This window comes from Hemiscyllium ocellatum, unplaced genomic scaffold (assembly GCF_020745735.1).
Source record: "Hemiscyllium ocellatum isolate sHemOce1 unplaced genomic scaffold, sHemOce1.pat.X.cur. scaffold_1566_pat_ctg1, whole genome shotgun sequence".
In the NCBI taxonomy this organism is placed as follows: domain Eukaryota; kingdom Metazoa; phylum Chordata; class Chondrichthyes; order Orectolobiformes; family Hemiscylliidae; genus Hemiscyllium; species Hemiscyllium ocellatum.
The window spans coordinates 23,047-46,956 of NW_026867811.1; the positions used below are offsets into that span (position 1 = coordinate 23,047).

The window sequence follows — 23,910 nt, forward strand, 5'->3', positions numbered from 1 at the left end:
GTGATTCCAGGGCGGGGGGGGGGGGCAGACTCTGCAAACTCAGGTATGTGTCTGAATTACCCGGGTGAGGAGGGACGGAGGGATGGGATGGGGCTGTTTTCCCCATCGCGCCAGAGTCTGAAGTCCTGGGAAGTTTCAAAATTAACAGATGAAGGGCTTATGCCTGAAACGTCAACTTTTTATAAAAGCATGAGGGGCATGGATAGGGTCAAATAGATAAGGTCTTTTCCTTGGGATAGGGAAGTACAGAACTAGAGGGTAATAGGTTTAAGGCGGAGTTGGGGGGAAGATTTAAAAGGGACCTAAGGGACAACTTTTTCATGCAGAATGTGATGCATGTCAGGAATGAGCTGCCAGAGGAAATGGTGGAGGCTGGTACAATTAGAGCACTTAAAAGCCATCGGGATGGGTGTTTGAATAGGAAGGGTTCAGAGGGATATGGACCAAGTGCTGACAAATGGGACTAGATTGATTTTGGGTATCTGGTTGGCATGGAAGAGATTGACCGAAGGGTCTGTCTCTGTGCTGTATATCTCTATGAATCTGGCTTTTTACTAACGTTTGCCACGTTTGTATGTTCAGTTTCTCTCTGGTGTCGGTGTTAATGCTTTGATGTCTCCTTCCCCCCCACTTCCCAGGGACGTTAATGTGAGAACAGAGGGAGAGAGTGAGATGGTGCTTTCAATTTTGTGGAATATCTAAAGAAAAGAATGTTTCCCTGAAAGTAGAGTTGCTTGTTCTGAATTTCTACCCTGGACTGACGCTGATGACTTTGTAATCTCTTTTTACAGAGTATTTGACGATCTGAGGACGGAAGTTTCAAAATTAACAGATGAAGGGCTTATGCCTAAAACGTCAACTTTCCTGCTCTTCGGATGCTGTCTGACCAGCTGTGCTCTTCCAGCACCGCACGTTTCAGCACGGACTGTTCAGTAACTACAATCCTCACTTTGTCATCAATATCTGACGGTCAGTCAATCCATCGAGACTGCAATAATTTTTTACTGTGATTCTGTGAGAAGGAGCAAAGCTTTTTGGTTCCTGTTTGAGTACGTTTTCAGCATCAGTCGGACTGGATGAGAGACCCGACTGTTGCAGCGCACTTGAGTGTGAAGCCAGAAACAGCTCTACGGCCTGGAAAGAGGAATTCACGGTGAGGAGGGGCTCTACACGCATTTGTGTACAGCTGGAGCTTCGGCCATGGAGAAACCTGAGGAATCCCACCCCGAGGAGGAATCGTGGAAGTGTGGTGACTGCGGGAAAGGCTTCCGTGCTCCATCTGCCCTGGAGATTCATCGGCGCAGTCACACCGGAGAGAGGCCATTCATCTGCCCCAAGTGTGGGAAGGCCTTCAGCAATTCCTCTGCCCTTATGAGGCACCGGTGGGTCCACACAGGGGAGAGGCCCTTCAGCTGCCCCGATTGTGGGAAGGACTTCAGTTATTCTTCTGACCTGCAGACCCACCGACGGGTCCACACGGGGGAGAGGCCGTTCTCCTGCACTGTGTGTGGGAAGGCCTTCAGCACCTCCTCCACCCTCCTGACCCACTGGCGGGTCCACACTGGGGAGAGGCCATTCACTTGTTCCGAGTGCAGGAAGGGATTCACTCAGGAGGGCAAGTTGCGGATGCACCAGCGGGTCCACACTGGGGAGAAGCCTTTCAGCTGCCCCGAGTGTGGGAAGGCCTTCAACGATTCCTCTTCCCTTCAGACCCACAAGTGGGTCCACACGCAGGAGAGGCCGTTCCCCTGCACAGAGTGCGGCAAGCTCTTCAGCAATTCCTCCACCCTGCTGAAGCACCAGCGGGTCCACACAGGGGAGAGGCCCTTCAGCTGCCCCGAGTGTGGGAAGGGCTTTACCCAGATGTCCGTCCTGCTGATCCACCAGCGGATCCACATCGGTGAGAAGCCTTTCTGCTGCCCTGAGTGTGGGAAGGGATTCACTCAGAAGGGCAACTTGCGCACGCACCAGCGGGTCCACACCGGGGAGAAGCCCTTCAGCTGTCCCGAGTGCGGAAATGCCTTCAGCGATTCCTCCACCCTACTGAAGCACCAACGGGTCCACACGGGGAAGAAGCCATTCCCCTGCCCCGAGTGTGGGAAGGCCTTTAGCAATTCCTCCGACCTGCTGAAGCACCAGCGTGTCCACACGGGGGAGAAGCCCTTCAGCTGTCACGAATGTGGGAAGGCCTTCAGCGATTCCTCCGCCCTGGTGAAGCACCAGCGGGTCCACACGGGGGAGAGGCCCTTCAGCTGCCCCGAGTGTGGGAAGGGCTTTACCCGGGCAGCCACCCTGCGGAGGCACCAAGGAGTTCATGTGCCATCACAGGGGGATTGAAGGAGCGACTGCCGAGTGCCATTATGGACTGGGCTATCAACCCAGTTCTGGAACTCCCAGGTTTGAATCCCACCGCAGCAGATCGCGGATTTGGAATTCGGTCAGAAATCTGGAGGTCAGAATCGAACAATGAAACCATTGGGTGGGGTGGGGGGGAAGCCCCATTCTGATTCAGTCACGTCCTTTTTAGGGAAGGAAACTGCTGTTGTGGGAAAGGATTCACTCAGTCGTCCCAGCTGCATCCTTTCCCTGGTCTGGCCTACACGTGACTGCAGCCCTACAGCAGTGTAGTTGACTCCACCTGCTTCCTCCCACTTCTTTCCCTCCCCGCAGATGGGCGGGGAGAAACTTACTTGGAGACAGGGTATGGGTTGAAATCGCTGAGTGAGGCAATACTTCCTCCGGGTTAAGGCTGTAACAAAGATCCAATTACAAAGGGACAAGTCAGTGGTAACCAACAGTAAAGAAAGGGGAGGGGTGCTTTGACCTTGAGCTGTTTAAAAAGCAGCTACTTTTTCAACACCTTTTTGCTGAGGTGATCTGGAGCTGTAACAAAGGTGGGTTGCAATGAAGGTAACCTGAACTCTCTGGACGAGCTGACCAAGGCCCTCGAGTCCTTCGAAAAGAATAAAACTCCCGGAAGCTACGGCTTACCGGTCGAGCTCTATTCCGCTCTGTGGGACTTGATTGGCCAGGACCTGCGGAGGTGTATGTCAGTATGCTTCGAGCAGGTACCATGAGTGAATCCATGAGGAAAGGCATCATCACCTTCATCTACAAGCGGAAGGGGGAGAGGGAGGAACTCAAAAATTGGAGACCAATTTCACTGTTGAATGCGGATTACAAAATCCTGTCAAAGGTAATCGCCAACCGGGTCAGGTCTGCTCTGGGGTCGGTGATTCACCCTGACCAAACCTGTGCTGTGCCAGGCAGGAAGATCACTGAGAGTATCGCACTCCTCAGGAATACGATCGCCTACAAGCAGGACAGAGGGTTGGACACTTGCCTGATCAGCCTGGACCAGGAGAAAGCCTTTGACAGGATATCACACAGGTATATGAAAGATGTTCTCTCCAAAATGGGCTTTGGGGAGGGAATCTGCAATTGGATCAGACTGCTCTACACCAACATCATCAGTGCAGTCTCAATCAATGGGTGGGAATCAGATAGCTTCCCAGTCCGATCTGGAGTCAGGCAGGGTTGCCCTCTCTCTCCTGCCCTCTCTCTCTCGAGCATAAGCCCTTCACTTTCCTGCCTTGTTTGTGTGCTGCATAGAGCCATTTGCCAAGTCTATCAGGAAGGATGCAAGCCTGAGAGGGGTGACTATTCCTGGCAGCGGGGGCCTGCAGGTTAAGGCCTCCCTGTACATGGATGACGTTGCCATTTTCTGCTCGGATCCGTTGTCCGTGCGCAGACTCATGTGCATTTGTGACCAGTTCGAATGGGCCTCGGGGGCCAAGGTAAACCGAGGCAAGAGCGAGGCCATGCTCTTCAGGAACTGGGCCGACCAATGCTCGATCCCCTTCACCGTCAGGACCGACCACCTGAAGGTGCTGGGTATTTGTTTCGGGGGGTCTGGGGCGCGTGCCAAGTCTTGGGAGGAGCGTATCAGCAAAGTGAGGCAGAAACTGGGCAGATGGAAGCTACGGTCGCTCTCCATCACGGAAAAAAACCTGGTCATCAGGTGTGAGGCACTGTCATTGCTATTATACATGGCACAGATCTGGCCTATTCCCAGAATCTGTGCCGCTGCAGTCACCCGGGCCATCTTCCAGTTTATATGGAGATCAAAGATGGACTGGGTCTGAAGGGACTCGCTGTACAAAGATCTGGGCAACGGGGGAAAAAATACACCCAATGCCACCCTCACCCTGATGGCCACCTTTGTGTGTGGCTGCATCAAGCTGTGCGTGGATCCCCGGTACGCAAACACCAAGTGTCACTACGTACTGAGGTTCTACCTGTCCCCGGTGTTGCGAAGGATGGGCCTGGCCTCGCTGCCGCGGAACGCTCCGAGTAGTTGGACCGTTCCGTATCACCTGTCCTTCGTGGAGAAGTTTATGAAGAAAAACACCTTTGACCACAAGTCCATCAGGAAGTGGTCAGCACGTAGTGTCCCTGAGACCCTTTGGAAAAGGAGAGGGTGGATCCTATCGAGCGGTTCCCTGAGCAGACTGTCAAAGCCATTTGGCAGAATGCCTCATCGCCAGAACTTTCCAACAAGCACCAAGACATGGCTTGGCTGGTGGTGAGAAGGGCTCTACCTGTGAGATCCTTTATGCACGCCCGGACTCTCTGCCGCACCGCACGCTGCCCTCGAAGCGGCTGCGGGGGTGGGGGGGGGGGGGAACGAGACTGTCACACACCTCCTTCTGGAATGTGCCTACGCAGATGAAGTCTGGAGAGGAATGCAAGTGGTGTTTGTCGAGGTTCGTTCCGAGCAGCGCCGTGACGCGGGACTCCGTGCTCTACGGCCTGTTCCCCGGGACGCACACCGAGACAAATATCAGCTGTGCCTGGAGGATCATCAACTTGGTGAAGGACGCTCTCTGGGTGGTCTGAAACCTGTTGATCTTCCAGCTGAAGGAGTTGACCCCGACTGAGTGTTGCAGACTGGCACATTCCAAGGTCCAGGACTACGTGTTGAGGGATGCGCTGAAGCTTGGGGCAACTGCCACTAAGGCGCAGTGGGGAAAGACCACTGTGTAACGTCTGCCTGCCTGAAGAAGAACAGGGGGCCCATGCAGTCATTTGGACTCTGCTGACGCCTCAGGTAAATATATGGGCATATGATTGAAAAATGTACAGACCTGTATATAAAAATGATAAATTCTGATCTTTGTATGTAAATGTTTACATATGTATGGCATGACCAACTGTACAGACCATCAAATTATTTTATGAATATATATTTTTGAAATAAAAATTATTGTATCAGACATGCGAGCTGTGCAAGGTTACCTTATGACATCTCCCACTTAGTTTAGACTGGCACTTCTTTATAGGAACTTATCTCGGCACCAGACGCCTAACTCAGTTGGATTTGTTTTTCCCACCTGATGGATAGCTCAAGGCCTGTAGGAGTGATCAGTCAAGCACACACAGATCTGTCAGTTAACTTTTCTTCCTTATGAATTATTGTCTTTCACTGTTATCTGTCTAATTAAGAACATGCAATGTTTTTATAAACTTTTGTATAAAGGAAGCCACTTTGTATCAGTACATTGGAGTAGCCTGCTGGGGCACTTGAAGAGCTGCTACCCTACACTTCTAGGTTATTAGAACCTAGTTAGTTTAGCGTATGGGTATCAGTGTTACATTGTAACAGTGATGCTACTAGTGAATAAAGGGGATGACTAAGATTAAACTAAACTGTCTGTAAGAGGTTTTTATTCCAGACTTCCAAAGAGTACGATCTTTGGGACGAACCAAGAAAGAGAGGCTTACGGGTCTGAGTCCATAAGGGCTTCCCTAGGCCATGTCAAATCTGTACTTTAACAGTAGCAGGGGATAAAACAAGAAAAATGAAACAAAATTAGACATAAATGCACATTGGGTGCTCATGCTTAAAGGTTGTTCATTAGATAGTAAACCAGAATTGGAGTCTCCCAGGATTCTTATCGTGCCCTACTTGTGGAATTCCCACTCCCTTACATCTAAGTATTAGTACCCAGCTATGACTTATAACAATACTTTCATCAACAGAAATAAAACGTCTGTTATCAAATAGACATAGAAATATACAACACGGAAATAGACTTTTTGATCCAACACATCCATGCTATCCTATATAAATCTAGTGACCCATTTGCCAGCATTTGGCCCATATCCCTCCAAACCCTTCCTATTCACACACCCATCCAGGTGCCTTTTAAATGCTGTAATTGTACCAGCCTCCACCACCACTCTGGCCTATTTACTCTACCCACCCTTCAGGATTGTATGAACCTCTATCCGGTCACCCTCAGCCCCCGACACTCCAGGGGCAACAGCCCCATCCTATTCAGCCTCTCCTTATATCACAAATTAACCAACACTGGCGACATCCTTATCAATCTGTCCTTCACCCTTTCAAGTTTTACAACATCCTTCCTATCGCAGGGAAACCAGAATCAAATGCAATATTTCAAAAGTGGCCTAACCAGTGTCCTAGACAGCTGCACCATGACCTCCCAACTCCTACACCCAATGGATTCAATGGGCCAAATGGCCTTTTTCTGCACTGCAGGGATTTTATGATTGCTTCATATAGTGTATATCTGATATTCACTGTTGTACAAGCTGCATGGCTATGAATTTTCACCTAATATTGTAATGGAATTACATCCTGTATTTCTTGTAATAATTTTTATTTAATAGGTCAGCAGGAAGTCATTCAGCAACTTTACTGGCTTTCTTTTCTGAAGGATCCTTGACATGTCATTTTCAAAACCTTGACTCAGCTCCATTTCCAGCCCCTTTGTAGGAAGGTTGTTCCAGGTCATTGTCACCTAAATGAAGTTTTCCTCTTAATATATACTTCACGCTACCTGGCTGCGTGAGGGTTTTCGGAGTTTTGTGTCATGGATAATATATGATCAGCAGGTATCTGGCAATCTACAGGAATTGTCACCGATGTTATGTTCATTTGACTGGACTGACCGTGATCAATTATTTTGTGATTTTATTTGCAGGAAGACATGGGGAAAGGAATCTGAAACCAAAAGATACATCAACTTCTGGCAGAGCCACTTGATTCACTGGGACTTTAATATCAGCAGCCATTCACATCGAGAAGACATGTTTCCTTTTGTTTGCTTGAGAGATTCTGGACACTGGTGTGGCAGGAAGAATACTGAGACACCCGAGTGAGGGAGATTCAGTGCGCTGACTGTGAAAAGTGCTTCATACCATTTACTCAGCTTGGAGGATCAAAATCTCACCCCTCACGGTGGGGAGAGACTGTGTACCCTTTCCGTTTGTAATTTGAAACACAGAGTGACACAAGGAAAGCTTCCCCCCATGTGGAAATGTTGGTACTGTGGGAGAAGATGCCCTTTCCTATCGATGTTGGAACCCACAGACGCGGACAGGGAATTAGTGAGATGGGCCATCTGCAGACGCACCAGCGGGTCCATGTGGAAGAGATGCCGTTCAAGTGCTCCATGTGCGGGAGGGAGTTCACTCGGTCATCTACACTGCTGGCCCACCAGCGGGTCCACACCGGAGAGAGGCCATTCACTTGCTCACCGTGCAGGAAGGGCTTCACCCGCTCCTCCCACCTGCAGAGACACCAGTGAGTTCACCTGCCATTGAAGGAGCTTCAGCCGAATGCTATTATCGACTGCATTAATAACTCAGTTCTGGGGACTCCTGAGTTTGAATAGCAGATGGTGGAGTTGGAAGTCAGTCAGAAACCTGGAGTTCAGAACCTCATGATGAGAAAAACATCCCTATCTGATTCACTCATGTTTTAGGGAAGGAAACTGCTGTTGTGGGAAAGGATTCACTTAGTCGTCCCAGCTGCAGGCTTTACCTGGTCTGGTCTACAAGTGACTCCAGACCCACAGCAGTCTGGTTGACTCTCGACAGCCCCTCGGCAAATGAGCGGGGAGAATCTTACTTGGAGACAAGGTATGGGTTGCAATTGCTGAGTGAAGCAATACTTCCTCCGGGTTACGGCTGTACCAAGGATCCAATTACAAAGGGACAACTCAGCTGACCAACAGTGAAGGAAGTGGGGTGCAGGGGAGTGTGTACGCTTTGACCTTGAGCTGTTAAAAATGCAAATAAGCTACTTTTTCTATGCCTTTTTGCTGGGAGATCTGAAGCTGTAACAAAGTGGGTCACAATAAAAGTTAGGCAGCATCTGAGGAGCAGGAAAATCGACATTCCAGGCAAAAGCTGATTCCTGATGAAGGGCTTTTGCCCGAAATGTCGATTTTCATGCTCCTCGGATGCTGCCTGACCTGCTGTGCTTTTCTAGCACCACTCTAATCTAAACTCTGATCTCTAGCATCTGCAATCCTCACTTTTGCCACGATAAAGGTTACCTGAACTTACCGAAGGACTCAGACGTGGAAGGCTATGAGATCCAGCAGGTTTTTCTTTGAAAGCTGCTCGTTTCTTTCAATCTCCAGTGTGAGGTTTCTAATTGAAGGAGCAGTCAATGTGTAGCTCGTATTATTCGAAATTGTTCATTTTTCAGGACTGCAGTTTCATCATTTCCTCAGCATTGTAAAGTTTACTGACACCAGTGGGAGGTGTGGGCTGTTTTCATTAGAAACAAAGTTAAAAATCACACTACACCAAGTTATAGTCCAACAGGTTTATTTGGAAGCACTAGCTTTTGGAGCGCTGCTCCTTCATTGGTTGCTGTGGAGCAGGATCATAAGACAGAGTATTTGTAGCAAAAGGACATTGAATGATATATTGAACAAACCTAGATTGCTTTGAAGTGTTTCATCTTTAGAATGGGTTTCAGATTTCAGTTCATTAATATATAAATCCCAGAACTTCTTTTAAGTCACAGTCTCGAGATAACTGAAGGTTTTATAAAAAGAGGTGACATCTCAGCTCAGACAATGCATGAAAGGTGTGAGGTTTGAGCCTGTCTTGAGTCAGACTGGTTCTATTTCCAAAGTAGGAATTGATAAAATATTACATGGAGTGATTGCCTGCAGATTGTGCACTTTTTGAACAAAATAGAATGTATCTACAAATATAATTCTGCAAATGCAAATTTACCCCATAGTCTTATGTCTTTCTTTGCTGCACAGGACCTCCAACCAACACTATACACCAGATATATTGATGATCTTTCTTCCTCTGGACCCATGGTGAGGAGTCACTGAACTAACGACACTGATATTAACATGTTTCATCCCACCATCACACTCACCATGGACTACTCTTTCATATCTGTCTCATTTTTGGACACATGCGTCTCTATCAAGGATGGGTATCTCAGCACTTCTCTGTACCGCAAACCCACGGATAACCTGACAGTGCTACACTTCTCTAGTGAAACATATTAAATAACCATCCTCTATGGACAAGCCCTTCACATACACAGGATCTGTTCAGGTGAGGAGGAACGTGACAGACACTTGGAAGTACACAAGCATGCTCTCATAAGAACGGGGTACAATGCTCAACTCATCAACTGCCACAGCGAGAAACTGTAATGATCTTCGGAGACAGACATGAGCTGCAACCAATATGGTTCTCTTTGTTGTCCAGTCCTACTTGGGAGCCGAAACACTATGTCATGTTCTTTGCAGCCTGCAACATAGTACTGATGCGGATGAGCACCTCGCCAAGTCCTTCCCCATACCTCCACTTCTCGACTTCAAACAACTGCCAAACCTTAAACAGATCATTGTTCACAGCAAACTGCCTGGCCTTCAGGGCAACATGATACAACCCTGCCATGGCAGACGATGCAAGATGTGTTAGAGTGACGATACATTACCATCATGACACGTGGGGACACCACCCACCATGAGAATGGCAGGTACTCACGTGACTCAGCCAGCATTGTTTATCTCATACTCTGCAGGCAATGATGCCCTGAGGCATGGTATCTTGGCGAGACCGAGTGGAGGCTACAGTAACGGATGAATGGACACTGTACAATCGTCAGCCAGGAATGTTCCCTCCCAGTCGGGGAACACTACAGCAGTCCAGGACATTCAGCCTCGGACCTTCAGGTGACCATCCTCCAAGGCAGACTTCAGGACAGGCAACAATGGAAAGTGGCTGGGCAGAGGCTGATAGCCAAGTTTGGTACCTATGGGGATGGCCTCAACCAGGACTTTGGGTTCATGTCACACTACAGGTGACCCCACTAGACTAAACACTCTCCCACACATACACGCACACAAGCACGCATTCACACAAACACATGCTCCTCCACACCAACACACTCATGCAGACCCTCTCTCATACACATCCACTCTCTCAAATGCTCACACACACACACCCTCTCACAGCCTTATACCCCATTACACCCGCACACAGACACAGACACAATCACTTGGTTTCGCCTGTACACACACATTTATGTTTGTGGGTTGAATTTGTACTTGCAGAATTACATTTTATTTTGCTCAAAAACGCTGTACCTCCCACTTTAGAAATAGAATCAGTCTGACCTAACATTGGGACACAGACAGACTTTAACTTAACACCTTCAATGCATTATTTGATTGAGATGACACCTATTGTGAAAACCTATCTTGAGAACATAACTTTTAAAAAGTTTTGGGATTTACATACGAAGGAATCAAAACGAACATGGTCATTCTAAAAGATGATAGAAGTAAGCTACATTTGTTTAATATTACATCCCATGACTCTGCAATCCTGTTGCTCAAGAGTCTGTGTGTTATGATTCTGCTCCACAACCATCCGATGAAGAAGCAGCGCTTCGAAAGCTAGTGATTCCAAATAAATCGGAAATAAGTAAATAAACGGTTGGACTATAACTTGGCATTGGGTGATTTTTAACTTTGAAAATCTGTCAGTAATAACCAGCATCTCCATACTGCGCATGCTACTCGGTGTCAGCAACCACTCCGCGTGTTGCTCATGCGGCACGGGGAAACGCCCCACGGTCTTGTTTTGGTGAACCAATGGGACGCTCTGGAGGACCGGATGGGGACTGGTCCTCCTGCCAATCACAGAAAACCCATAGACTGGATGCGGAAGTAGGATCATGTGCTTCTGGGGTTGGTGCTGCTTCTCTCTCTCTCTGAGTTAAGATTGAGCTTCAGCCCAGACTGCAACCTTCTTCCTCTGTCCAACATCTGTGAGTATTGTGCTCTCTTTTCTCACCCCATTTTCCATTCCGGGTTCAGCTGTTGACTTGCAGAAACTGAAGCGAAATGGAGTGAATCCAGGGAGGGGACAGGTTCTGGGAAAGTTAGTTCAGTTCTGTGTCTCAATTGAAAAACACAGGGCAAATGCAGGAACCTTTTATCAGAAATGATGTGTAAATGTACAGATCTAGATGTCATTCTGCACCAGTCACTGCCAGTTGTCAGACAGATGCAGCAAGCAATCAGCAAGGCAAGTGGTGGATTAGCAAGAGGAATTGAGCTGAGAGGTGGAGATGCCTTCCTACAGTTAGGGCGTCATTGAATGTGTCCAAGACTGAGTTCATCTGATTTTTGAACAACAAAGAAGTGGATGGTTATGGGGGAAGGCAAAAAAAAATGGTTTTAAGACCAGTATAGATTGGTTACAGAAACAGTCCAACTAGTCCATGCTGATCAATTATCCTAATCTAGTCCTATTTACCAGCACTTGGTCCATACCCCTTTAAACTCTTCCTATTTATAGACCAATCCAGATGCCTTTTAAATGCTGTAATTATACCAGCCTCCACTTCCTCTGGCTGGTCATTCCATACACGCACCACTCTCTTGTGAAAAAGCCCCCATTAGCTCCCTATTATGTCTTTCCCCTCTCACCCTAAACTTTTAGTTCTGGACTCCCCACCTCACAGAGAAGACTTTGTCTATTTGCCCTCTCCATGCCCCTCTGTAAGGTCACCCCTCAGCCTCTGACACTCCAAGGAAAACAGCCCCAGCCTATTTAGCCTCACCCAAGAGCTCAAATCTTTCAAACCTGGTAACATTCTGGTGAATCTTTTCTGAACCCTTTCAAGTTTCACAACATCCTTCTGATGGTAAGAAGACCAGAGTTGCACGCAATATTTCAAATGTGGCCTCACCAATGTCCTGTACAGATGCAACATCACCTCCCAACACCTTTACTCAATGCTCTAACCAAGAAAGGACAGCATACCAAATACTGCCTTCACTATCCTATCTATCTGTGGCTTTACCTTTAAGGAACTATGAACTGCAGTCCAAGGTCTCTTTGTTCAGCAACACTCCCCAGGACCTTACCATAAAGTGTATAAGTCCTGCACTGATTTGTTTTTCCAAAATGCAGCACCTTGCATTTATCTGAATTCAACTTCATTCATGTACTTATCCTAATGTCTTTTAAATGTTCTAACTGTACCTGCATCCACCCCTTCGTCTTTTCACACACAAACCACTTTAAATAAAGTACCCGTTATGCCTTTTTAACATCTTTCTCCTCTCACTTTCAAATTTTCTGTCTAATCTTGAACGCCCACCAAGGGAAAAGATATCCGCCATTCACCTTATCTATACCCCTCATGATTTTAAAATCCTCAATAAGGTCACCTCTCAACCTCCTCTGCTCCAGTGGAAATATTTCCAGCTTATCCACCTCGGTGTAGGTATCTTCATATCCACTTATGTTGGTACAGGCTAAACAGCCTGTTCCTGCTCCCAATTCTTTCTGTGTCCAGGAAAGCAAGAGACCATAAAACACAGGAAAATAAATTTGATGTCTCAGCCGATCGGGGCTGCTCTGCCATTAAATCATGGTTGGTAAGTTTCTCAATCCCATTCTCCCACTTTCTCCCCGTAACCCTCGATATCCCCCTTGATACTCAAGAACCTATCTACCTCCATCTTAAATATACTCAGTGACTGGCGTCCACAGCATTCTGTAGCAGTGACTTCCACATGTTCACCAGTCTTTGGCTGAAACGATTTCTCTTTATCTTTGTTCTAAAAGGTCTCCCTTTTATTCTAATGCTGTGCCCTCAGGTGCTAGTCTCTCCTACCAATGGAAACATCTTCCCCATGTGCACTCTGTCCAGGCCATTCAGTATTCTGTCTGTTTCAACTAGATTCCACCCACCCCCTCCCGAGTGTGGGCCTGTTGATCGGCATGTACCAGACCCTTCAGGATGAGGTACAGCAGGAATTACGTTCAGCAAAGTCAGAATGGAGGGAGTGTGTTGGATGGAGATTTTTCAGCTTTTCGGGGGTGAGAGGGGAAAGAAAATTCAATATAAATTAGAATTGATAAGATGGGCTGATGGGCCAAGGAGTGGCAGAATGAGTTTAATTTAGATAAATATGAGGTGTTGCATTTTATAAGGCAAATCAGGGCATGACTTACACAGTTAATGGGGAGTGTTGCTAAACAAAGAGACCTTGCAGGTTCTAGTTCCTTGAAAGTGGAATTGCAGGGAGACATGATAGTGAAGAAGGCATTTGGTACATTTTCCTTTACTGGTCAGAGCATTGAGTACAGGAGGTGGGAGGTCATTGTCATGGCCACTTTTGGAATAGTGTGCACAATTCTGGGCCCCCTCCTATGGAACAATGTTGTGAAACTTGAAAGAGTTCAGACAAAATTTACAAGGATGTTGGCAGAGTTGGAGGGTTAGAGCTAAAGGGAGATGCTGAATAGGCCAGGGATAATTTCCCTGCAGCATCAGAGGCTGAGGGGTGACCTTACAGAATTTTATAAGGGGTATGGATAGGGTGAATAGCCAAAATCTTTTCCCCATGGCAGGGGAATCCAAAACTGAAAGGCATAAGTTTCACGTGGGGGGGGGGGGGCAAGATTTAAAACGGACCTGAGGGGCAACTTTTTCACACAGAGGGTAGTGCATGTTTGGAATGAGCTGCCAGAGAAAGTGATGGAGGCTGCTACAATTACAAAATTTAAAAGATGGGTATGTGAATGAGAAGGCTTTAGAGGGATACAGGCCAAATGCTGGCAAATGGGACTAGATTATTTTAGGATATCTGGCTGGCATGGATGAATTGGACTGAGGGCTCAGTTTCTGTGCTGTATGACTCTAATCATCTTCCGTGAAAGCAGAAGTGTGATTGTGAAGACTGAACTTTGAGAGCAGCTTTCAAAGATGTTTTGCCTTGACTGGACTCAGAAGTTACAATGAAATCTTTCAATTGTGAGACAGCAACTGAGTGCGTCCAGGATTCTGGTGGAAAGTGGGAAATCATTGCACTGTGGGAATGAAGTGGTTTAAGGGTTTAAGGTTTACCAACAGTAAGTAAAGTGTGCTGAGCGGGGAGCCTAGTGAAGGGTTAGGTGGATTTGAGTTAAACTGCTCATTTCATTCAGCCTTCAACATTGTATTTTCAATGCTGTGCATCAGAAGGAGCAGTGAGTCAGTAACTGGTATCGTTAGAAGCCTTACGGGTTTCAGTACTGCAAGAATTACATTGTTTCATCAGCATTGTATTGCTCTTTGGCCCAACAAGTCCACACTGACCCTCCAAAGGGCCTGTTTCCACATGGTAAGTAGTCTAATCTAATCATTACTGGCAGCAGTGAGAGGTCTGGGCTATATTCACTATAGTGACTCCATGAAATTCTCTGCCTATGGAACCGGTAGAGACAGCTTCACTAAGAATATTCAAGACACAGGTGAGTAGGTATTTGCATGGTGGGGATTTAAAGATAGTTGGGATAATGCAGGTAGGAGGAGCTGAGATGATGGATAGATCAGCCATGATCTTAATGAATGACAGAGCAGGCTCGACAGGCCAAATGGCCTACTCCTGCTTCTATTACTATGAAACTATAACCCTGCATTTCCCATGGCTAACCCAGCCAACCTGCACATCCCTGGGCAATTTAGCATGGCCAATCCAAATCAAGGCAGGTGAACAATGTTGTGATGTGAAAATGAACATCAGAGAATGACAGAAAGGGACAAGGAGAGTAAATGTACCAGCAATCAAAGCTGGATTCTAAAGATCACAAAAATTGAAACTGAAGACTGTGTCTGAAGGTGTGCTGCATCATAACAAAAGTGAATGAATAGACTGCACACATCGAACACAATAATTATGATCTAAGACTCCTTACAGAGACATGGCTTCAGGGTACCAAGGATTGGATCCTGAATATTGAAGGGATATGTGGCATTCTAGTCAAATGAGAAGCTAGGTAAAGGTAGAGGCACTGCCAATCAAAGCACTGATAACACGGTAGTCTGGTGTCAGCTCGGATTTCAGGTCCTGATTTCTCTGTCGTCTGTTGATCTCCCTGTTTCCACAGAGTAAAATGTCGGTCTGTTCTCAGCTCTGCAGGGTTTCTGCTGAAACCTTTTACACCTTCCGGAACAATAAAACATTCAGTCAATCAAGGCCCAACCCACAATCTCCCAGCCTGTCAACCATCCAGACAGAGAATCATCATAGCAGGGAATAAAACAAGAAAAATGAAACAAAATTGAGAATAAATAGGTGCTTGTACTTAATGTTTGTTCGTTAGGACGTAAACCAGAAATTGGTGTCTCCCAGGGTTATTATAGTGCCCTAATTGAGGAATTCTCGCTCCCTTACATCTATGCCAGGTGCTGGCAGGTGGGACTAGCTTGTGTTGGGATGTCTGGTCGGCATGGACAGGTTGGACCGAAGGGTCTGTTTCCATGCTGTACATCTCTATGACTCTAAGTATTACCATTCAGGCATGATTGAAAAAAATATTTGCATCAACAGAAATAAAGCACGTGTTATCAAATAGACATGGAAACATACAGCATGGAAATAGACTTTGTGATCCAACACATCCTTGCAGACAAGATATCCTATGTAAATCTAGGTCCATTTGCCAGCATTTGGCTGTTATCCCTCCAAAGCCTTCCCATTCACATACCCATCTAGATGCCTTTTAAATGTAATTGTACTGACCACTTCCTCTGGCAGCTCAGTGCATAAACGCACCACCCTCTGTGTGAAAACATTGACCCTTGGGTCACTTTTAAATCTTTCCCCTCCCACCCTAAACCCTCTGGTTTTGGAGACCCCCACCCTGGGGAAATGTGCTTCCCTATTTATTCCATTCATGCCCCACATGATTTTATAAACCTTGACAAGGTTATCCCTCTGCCTCTGATGCTCCAGGGAAACAGCCCCATACTATTCAGCCTCTCTTTATACCACAAACCCTCCAACCTTGGCGACATCCTTATCAATCTGTCCTGCATCCTTTCAAGTTTCACAACATCCTTCCTACCCAATAACAGGGAGACCAAATCGAATGCAATATTCCAAAAGTGGCCTAACCAATGTCCTGTACAGCTGCATCATGACCTCCCAATTCCTATACCCAATGCATTCAATGGACTAAATAGCCTTTTTGTGCACTGTAGGGGTTTTATGATTTTATTGTGACCCAGTCAATTTTAGTCATTATCTCTGGTGCATGGCGTGTCAGGGTGGGATCACTGGTAACAGAATTGCATGCAATACTACAAAAGTGGCCTAACCAATGTCCTGTGAAGTGTACCAAACACCACCTTCACTGTCCTGTCTACCTGTGACTCCACTGTCAAGAACTAAAAGCCTGCCATAGTCATACAGCATGGAAACAGACCTTCAGTCCAACCAATCCATGCCAACCATAATCCCACATTAAACCAGTCTCTCCTGCCTGCTCTTCGACTGTATCCCTCAAAACCTTTCTTATTCATATACTGAAATAAATGTCTTTAAATTCTACCGGCATCCACCACTGCCTCAGGAAGTTCATTCCACACATGAACCACCCTCTGTGTAAAATTAGTGTTTGAATATCAAGGATGGAACGGTTCAGAAAAGCTTTACAAGGATGTTTCCAGGGTTGGAGGGTTTGAGCTACAGGAAGGGGCTGAATAGATTGGGCTGTTTTCCCTGGAGTGTTGGAGGCTGAGGGGTGATCTTCCTGTAAATTCATGAGGGGCATGGATAGGGTAAATAGACAAGGTCTCTTTCCTGGGATCGGGGAGTCCAGAAGTAGAGGGCAGAGGTTGAGAATGAGAGGGGAATGATGTAAAGTTCCATGCAGAGGGTAGTGCGTGTATTGATTGAGCTGTCAGAGGAAGTTATGGAGGCTGGTACAATGATAACATTTACAATGCCTCTGGATGGGTGTTTGAATAGGAAAGGTCGAGAGAGAGAGAGATGGGCTGGTAAATGCAGCTAGATTAATTCTGGATATCTGGTCAGCATGGGCAAGTTGGACCGAAGGGTCTGTTTCCAAGCTGTACATCTCCATGACATTGAGGTTGAATAAGTCCTGATCTGATTTGCAATTCCAAAATGCAGCACCTCGCATTTATCTGAATTAAACTCCATCTGCCACTCCTCAGCCCAAGATCCTATTTTAATCAGAGGCAACCTTCCTCGCTGTCCACTGAATCTCCAATTTTGGTGTCATCTGCAAACTTATTAACTATACCTACTATGTTCACATCCAAATCATTTTTATAAATGACAAAAAGTAGTGGATTCAGCACCGATCCTTGTGGCACCACTGGTCACAGGCTCCAGTCTGAAAAGGAACTCTCCACCACCACCCTCTTTCTTTTACCTTCAAGCCAGTTCAGTATCCGGTTGACTAGTTCTCCCTGTATTTCATAAGATCTTACCTTGCTAACGAATCTTCCATGAGGAACTTTGTTTGATTGATTTGCTAAGCACAAAGCCATGCTGACTATCCCTAATTAGTCCTTGCCTTTCCAAATACATGCAAATCCTGTTTCTCAGCATTCCCTCCAACAACTTGCCTATCACTGATGTCGGCTCGCTGGTCTATAGTTCCCTGGCTTCTCCTTACCACCGTTCTTAAATAATGGCACCACGTTAGCCACTCTCCAGTCTTCCAACACCTCACCTGTGACTAAGGATGATACAAATATCTCAGCAAGGGGCCCAAGAGTCACTTGCCTAGCTTCTGGGGATTTATCTACTTTTTGTGTTTCAAGACATCCAGCTCTACCTCCTCTGTAATGTGGACATTTTTCAAGACGTCACCATCTATGTCCCCACATTCTATATCTTCCATGTCCTCCTTCACAGTAAACACTGATACTCATTTAGTATTTTCCTCATCTACTCCGGCTCCACACATAGGCTGCCCTTGTTGATCTTTGAGGGGCTGTATTCTCTCCCAATTACCCTTTTGTCCTTAATTTATAAAAACCCTTCTAATTCTCCTTAACCCTATTTGCCAAAGCTATCTCATGTCCCCTTTTTGCCCTCCTGATTTCCCTCTTAAGCATACCCCTACCGCCTTTATACTGTTCTAAGGATTCATTCGATTTGTCCTGTCCATACTTGTCATATGCTTCCTTCTTGTTAGCCAACTCCTCAATTTCTCTAGTCATCCAGCATTCCCTACACCTACCAGCCTTTTCTTTCACCCTAACAGGAACATACTGTCTCTGGACTCTTATTATCTCATATTTGAAGGCTTCCCATTTTCCAGCCTTCCCTTCACCTGTGAATATCTGCCTTCCAATCAACTTTTGAAAGTTTTTGCCCAATACCATCAAAATTAGCCTCCCTCCAATTTACTTTGAGATCCAGTCTGTCCCTTTCCCAAAGTGGTCCAGCACTGACACCTCAGTCACCTGCCCTGCCTTAGGTCAGGTTTTGCACCTCCTCTAGTAGGAACATCCACATACTGCCTCAGAAAATTGTCTTGTCCATGCTTAACAAATTCCTCTTGATCTAAACCCTGAACGCTGGCAGTCCTAGTCAATGTTTGGAAAGTTAAAATCCCTGACCATAACCATCCTATTATTCTTACAGATAACTGAAATCTCCTTACAACTTTGTTTCTCAATTTCCTGCTGATTATTAGAGGTTTATATTACAATCCCATAAGGTGATCATCCCTTTCTTATTTCTCAGTTCCACCCAAATAACTCCCCTGGATGTATTCCCAGGAATATCCTCCCTCAATACTATTCCTTATCAAAACACCACTCCCCACCTCTCTTGCCACCCCCCTCCACCCCCGTATCTTTCCTGTGGCATTTGTATCCTGGAACATTGAGCTGTCCATCCCTGAGCCACATTTCTGTAGTTGCTATGATGTCCCAGTCCCATGTTTCTGACCATAAACCCTGATTTCACCTGCCTTCCCTATTAGGTCTCTTGCTTTGACGTAAATACAGTATAACTTCAGTCCTACGTTGTTCTCTGCATTATTCCTTCCTGCCCTGACTGTTTGATTCACTCCCTTTCCCAACTGTACGATTCTCGGGTTAGTCTCTTTCCTCACTGTTTTCCTGGGACCCATCCCCCATCTTATTTGCAGCAGCAACTTCACTGGCTTTCTTTCTGCAAGCAGTCTTGACATTTTATTTTCATATCTTGATCCAGCACCTTTGTCGGCAGCTTGTTCTAGGTCATTGTCCCCTGAATGAAGTTTTCCTCCATACACACTTAAGGCTATCTGGCTGCATGAGGGTTTTCAGGTTTCTGTGACCTGGATAATATGTGATCAGCAGGCACCTGGAAATCTACAGGAATTGCCATCAATGTATCTTTATTTAACTGTACTGGCCGTGATCACTTATTTTGTGAGTTTATTTTTGCAGGACACTAGTGTGGCAGGAAGAATACTAAGACACCCGAGTGAGGGAGATTCAGTGGGCTGACTGTGGAAAAAGTGCTTCAAACCATTTCCTCAGCTTGGGGGAATCAAAATCACACCCCTCACGGTGGGGACAGACTGTGTACCAGTTCTGTTTGTAATTTCAAACCCAGGTGACACAAGGAATACTCTCCCCATGGGGAAACCGTGGAAATGTGGGGACTGTGGGAAAGGATTCCCTTCCCCCTCAGTGCTGGAAATTCACAGACGTGTTCACAGCGGGGAGAAGCCGTTCATCTGCTCAGTGTGTGGGAAGGGATTCACAAATTCTTCCAACCTGCGGGCGCACCAGTGGGTCCACACGGGAGAGAAGCCCTTCACCTGCTTGGTGTGCAGGAAGGGGTTCACGCATTCATCTGCACTGCTGACCCACCAGCGGGTCCACACTGGGGAGAGGCCGTTCGGTTGCTCAGAGTGCGGGAAGGCTTTCCGTCGTGTGAGCAACTTGAGGAAGCACGAGCGGGTCCACATGGGGGAAAGGCCATTCACCTGCCCCGAGTGTGGGAAGGGATTCATTGATTCTTCCAGCTTGCTGAACCACCAGCGGATCCACACAGGGGAAAGGCCATTCACCTGCTCTGTGTGCGGGAAAGGATTCAATCATATGAGCAATTTGCGGCAGCATAAGCGGGTCCACACTGGGGAGAGGCCATTCACCTGCCCCGAGTGTGGGAAGGGATTTACCAACTCTTCCCACCTGCTGACCCACCAGCGGATCCACACTGGGGAGAGGCCATTCACCTGCTCCAAGTGCAGGAAGGGCTTCACCTGCTCCTCTGACCTCCAGAGACATCAACGAGTTCACGTGCCATCACAGGGAAATTGAAGGAGTGACAGATAAGTACCATTTTTGACTAGACTATCAACCCCGTTCTGGGGTCTCCCAGGTTTGAATCCCACCGTGGTAGATGGCGCAATTGAAATCTGGAGTTCAGAATCAAATGATGAAACCATTTTCAGGGGAAGAAAAACCCCACCTTATTCACTCATGTCCTTTTTTAGAGAATGAAGCTATCTTTGCAGGAAAGGAATCACTCAGTTATTCCAGCTGCATCCTTTACCTGGTCTGGCCTACCCCTGACTCCAGACCCACAGCAGTGTGGTTGACTCTTGATTGCATCCCCCTCCTGTATATGAGCTGGAGAAACTAACTTGTATACAGGGTGTAGGCTGAAACTGCTGAGTGAGGCAATACTTCCTCCAGATGAAGGCTGTACCAAGGATCCAGTTCCAAAGGGATAATTTGGTGCTGACCAATAGTAAAGAAAGTGGGGGATGGGGAGTGTGTGCACTTTGACCTTGAGCTTTTTATTTAAAAAACGCTACTTTTCGTGCACTTTTTTTTCTGGGAAAAATTGAAACTGTAATGAAGCAGGGTTGCAATAAACGTTACCGGAATTCACCGTCTGACTCAGACTCTCATTGAAAGCTGTGAGATTCAACACGTTTTTGCTTTAAAGCTGCTAATTTCTGTCACCCTCCAGCACGAAGTTTCCAATGTCCTGGATCAGAAGTGAATGAGTGGCAGAATTGTGAGAAATTGTAAATTTTTCAGGAGTGCGGGTTTATTGTTTCATCAGCATTGTAAGGTTTACTGGCAGCAGTGGGAGGTGTGGGCTCGAAACAAAGATTAAAAGTCTCAACACCAGGTTATAGTCCAACGGGTTTATTTGGAAGTATTAGCTTTTGGAGCACCGCTCCTTCATCGGGTAGCTGTGGAGCAGGATCATAAGACACAGAATTAAAATTAAAACTGAAGTTTTTCATCTCATCATCATCTCATTTCATCAGCATTGTAAAGGTTACTGCCTGCAGGAGAAAGTGTGGGCTGTGTTCATGAGAAACAAAGGCAAAAATCAGACAAAGGTATTGGAATATAATCTGATATTATTTGGAAGGACTAGCTTTCGGAGTGCTGTTCCTTCATCAGGTAGTTGTGGAGCAGGATCATGACATAGGATTTGAACTAAAAAATTACAGTGTCATACAACTGAATTGAACAAATCTAGATTGTTATCAAGTCTTTCATCCTTTAGAATGGGTTGCAGGTTTCAGTTCATTAATATGTAAATCCCAGAACTACTTATAAGGAACGTTCTCAATGTAATTTGAAAGTGATATTTCAGCTCAGAGAATGTATTAAAGGTGTGAGGTTAGAGCCTGCCTGTCTCCTAATGTTGAGTCAGACTGGTTCTACTTCCAAAGTTGGAATGTATAAAATATTAATGGATTGACTGCCTGCAGATTGTGTGCTTTGAGCAAAATTGAATGTGTCTGCTATCTCTCACCTCCCTACACACAACATGGGTGCTGGGGAAAAAAATAAGCACTATCGCAGTAGCGTTAGTGAGGGGATTTAAAAAAAGTTTAACCAAGAGATTTAGCCACCTCAGTTTTAAAAAAACCCAGGAGATTGGAATCTCCTCCGTTGAGGACTGACTCTCAGCTGGCTGGCTACAGCCAGCGTACTGTGAGCAGGAGAAGAGGAGGAGAGGCATTCAAAGTTTGGGAGAAGATTTGTAGCTCGGGTGTTCGTTGTTGTGGTTCTGTTCGCCGAGCTGGGAATTTGTGTTGCAGATGTTTCATCTCCTGTCTAGGTGACATCCTCAATGCTTGGAAGCCTCCTGTGAAGCACTTCTGTGATGTCTCCTCCGGCATTTAAAGTGATTTGTATCTGTCCACTGCAGCGGACAGCTGGAACTGACAACTGGAAGCGGCAGATACAAATCACTATAAATGCCGGAGGAAAGATCACAGATGCACTTCACAGGAGGCTCCCAAGCACTGAGGATGTCACCTAGACAGGGGACGAAACGTCTGCAACACGAATTCCCAGCTTGGCGAACAGAACCACAACGAGGGGAGGCATTTTAACCTCAATTATTTTTTTCAAAGTTCTAGCTCAAAGGTAGAAGACAGGGAGTGGTGGTGGAGGGGTGCTTTTCAGACAGGAGGCCTGTGACCAGTGTGTGCTACGAGGATTGGTGCTGGGTCCATGACTTTTAATCATTTTATAAGTGGTTTGGCTGTGAACATAAGTAGAGTAAGTTTGCAGAGGACACCAAAATTGGAAGTATAGTGGACAGTGAAGAAGTTTACTTTTGATTAAAACAGGATCTTGATCAGATGGGCCAATGGGCAGATGGAGTTTAATTCAGATAAATGCGAGGTGCTGCATTTTTGAAAAACCAATCAGAGCAGGACTTATTGGTAAGGTCCTGGGGAGTTTTGCTGAACAAAGAGACCTTGGAGTACAGATTCATAATTCCTTCAGAGTTGCAGGTAGATAGGATAGTGAAGATGATGTTTGGTATGATTTCCTTGATTCCTTTCCCAATGAATCAAGTGGCTCCATCAGAGGTTGATGTGATATTTGGTTTCAGATTTCTTTCCCCATGTCGTCTTACAACAAAATTCACGAAATAAGTGATCGCGGTCAGTACAGTCAAATAAATATAATGTGGGCAGCACGGTGGTTAGCACTGCTACCTCACAGTGCCAGAGACCCGGGTTCGATTCCCGCCTTAGGCGACTGTGCAAACTCCACACAGTCATTCTCCCCATGTCTGCGTGGGTTTCCTCCAGGTGTTCTGGTTTCCTCCCACAGTCCAAAAATGTGCAGGTTAGGTGAACTGGCCATGCTAAATTGCCCGTAGTGTTGGGTGCAGGGGTAAGTGTGGGAGAATAGGTCTGGGTGGGTTGCGCTTTGGTGGGTCGGTGTGAATTTGTTGGGCCGAAGGGCCTGTTTCCACACTGTAAATAATCTAAAAAAAATATGACAACTCCTGTAGATTGCCGGATGCCTGCTGATCACATATTATCCAGGACACATCAGGCAGCCAGAGAGCCTTAAGCGTGTATTGAGGAAAACTTCATTGGTTACAATGACTTGGAAATGAAACTGAATAAGGATATGAAAATGAAACATCATAGAGTCATACAGATGTACAGCATGGAAACAGACCCTTCGGTCCAACCCGACCAGATATCCCAACCCAATCTAGTCCCACCTGCCAGCACCCGGCCCATATCCCTCCAAACCCTTCCTATTCATATACCCATCCAGATGCCTTTTAAATGTTGCAATTGTACCAGCCTCCACCACATCCTCTGGCAGATCATTCCATACACAAACTAGAGTGAAAAAGTTGCCTCTTAGGTTTCTTTTACATCTTTCCCCTCTCACCCTAAACCTTTGCCCTCTGGTTCTGGACTCCCCCACCCCAGGGAAAAGACTTTGTCTGTTCATCCTATCCATGCCACTTATGCTTTTATAAACCTCTATATGGTCACCCC

At 46.3% G+C, this 23,910-nt stretch overlaps 1 protein-coding gene across 1 annotated transcript in view; it reads left to right on the forward strand.

Moving 5' to 3' along the window:
- LOC132810178 (zinc finger protein 585A-like) overlaps positions 1-20,941 on the forward strand; it is a 43,981-nt gene extending 23,040 nt beyond the window's left edge. Inside the window, exons 5-6 of the mRNA XM_060822622.1 lie at positions 1,116-2,331; positions 19,631-20,941. Of these exons, the coding sequence (XP_060678605.1) occupies positions 1,116-2,331; positions 19,631-20,440 (2,026 nt within the window). The 3' untranslated portion in view covers positions 20,441-20,941. The remainder of the gene's footprint in view (positions 1-1,115; positions 2,332-19,630) is intronic.
- The last annotated feature ends 2,969 nt before the right edge of the window (positions 20,942-23,910 follow it).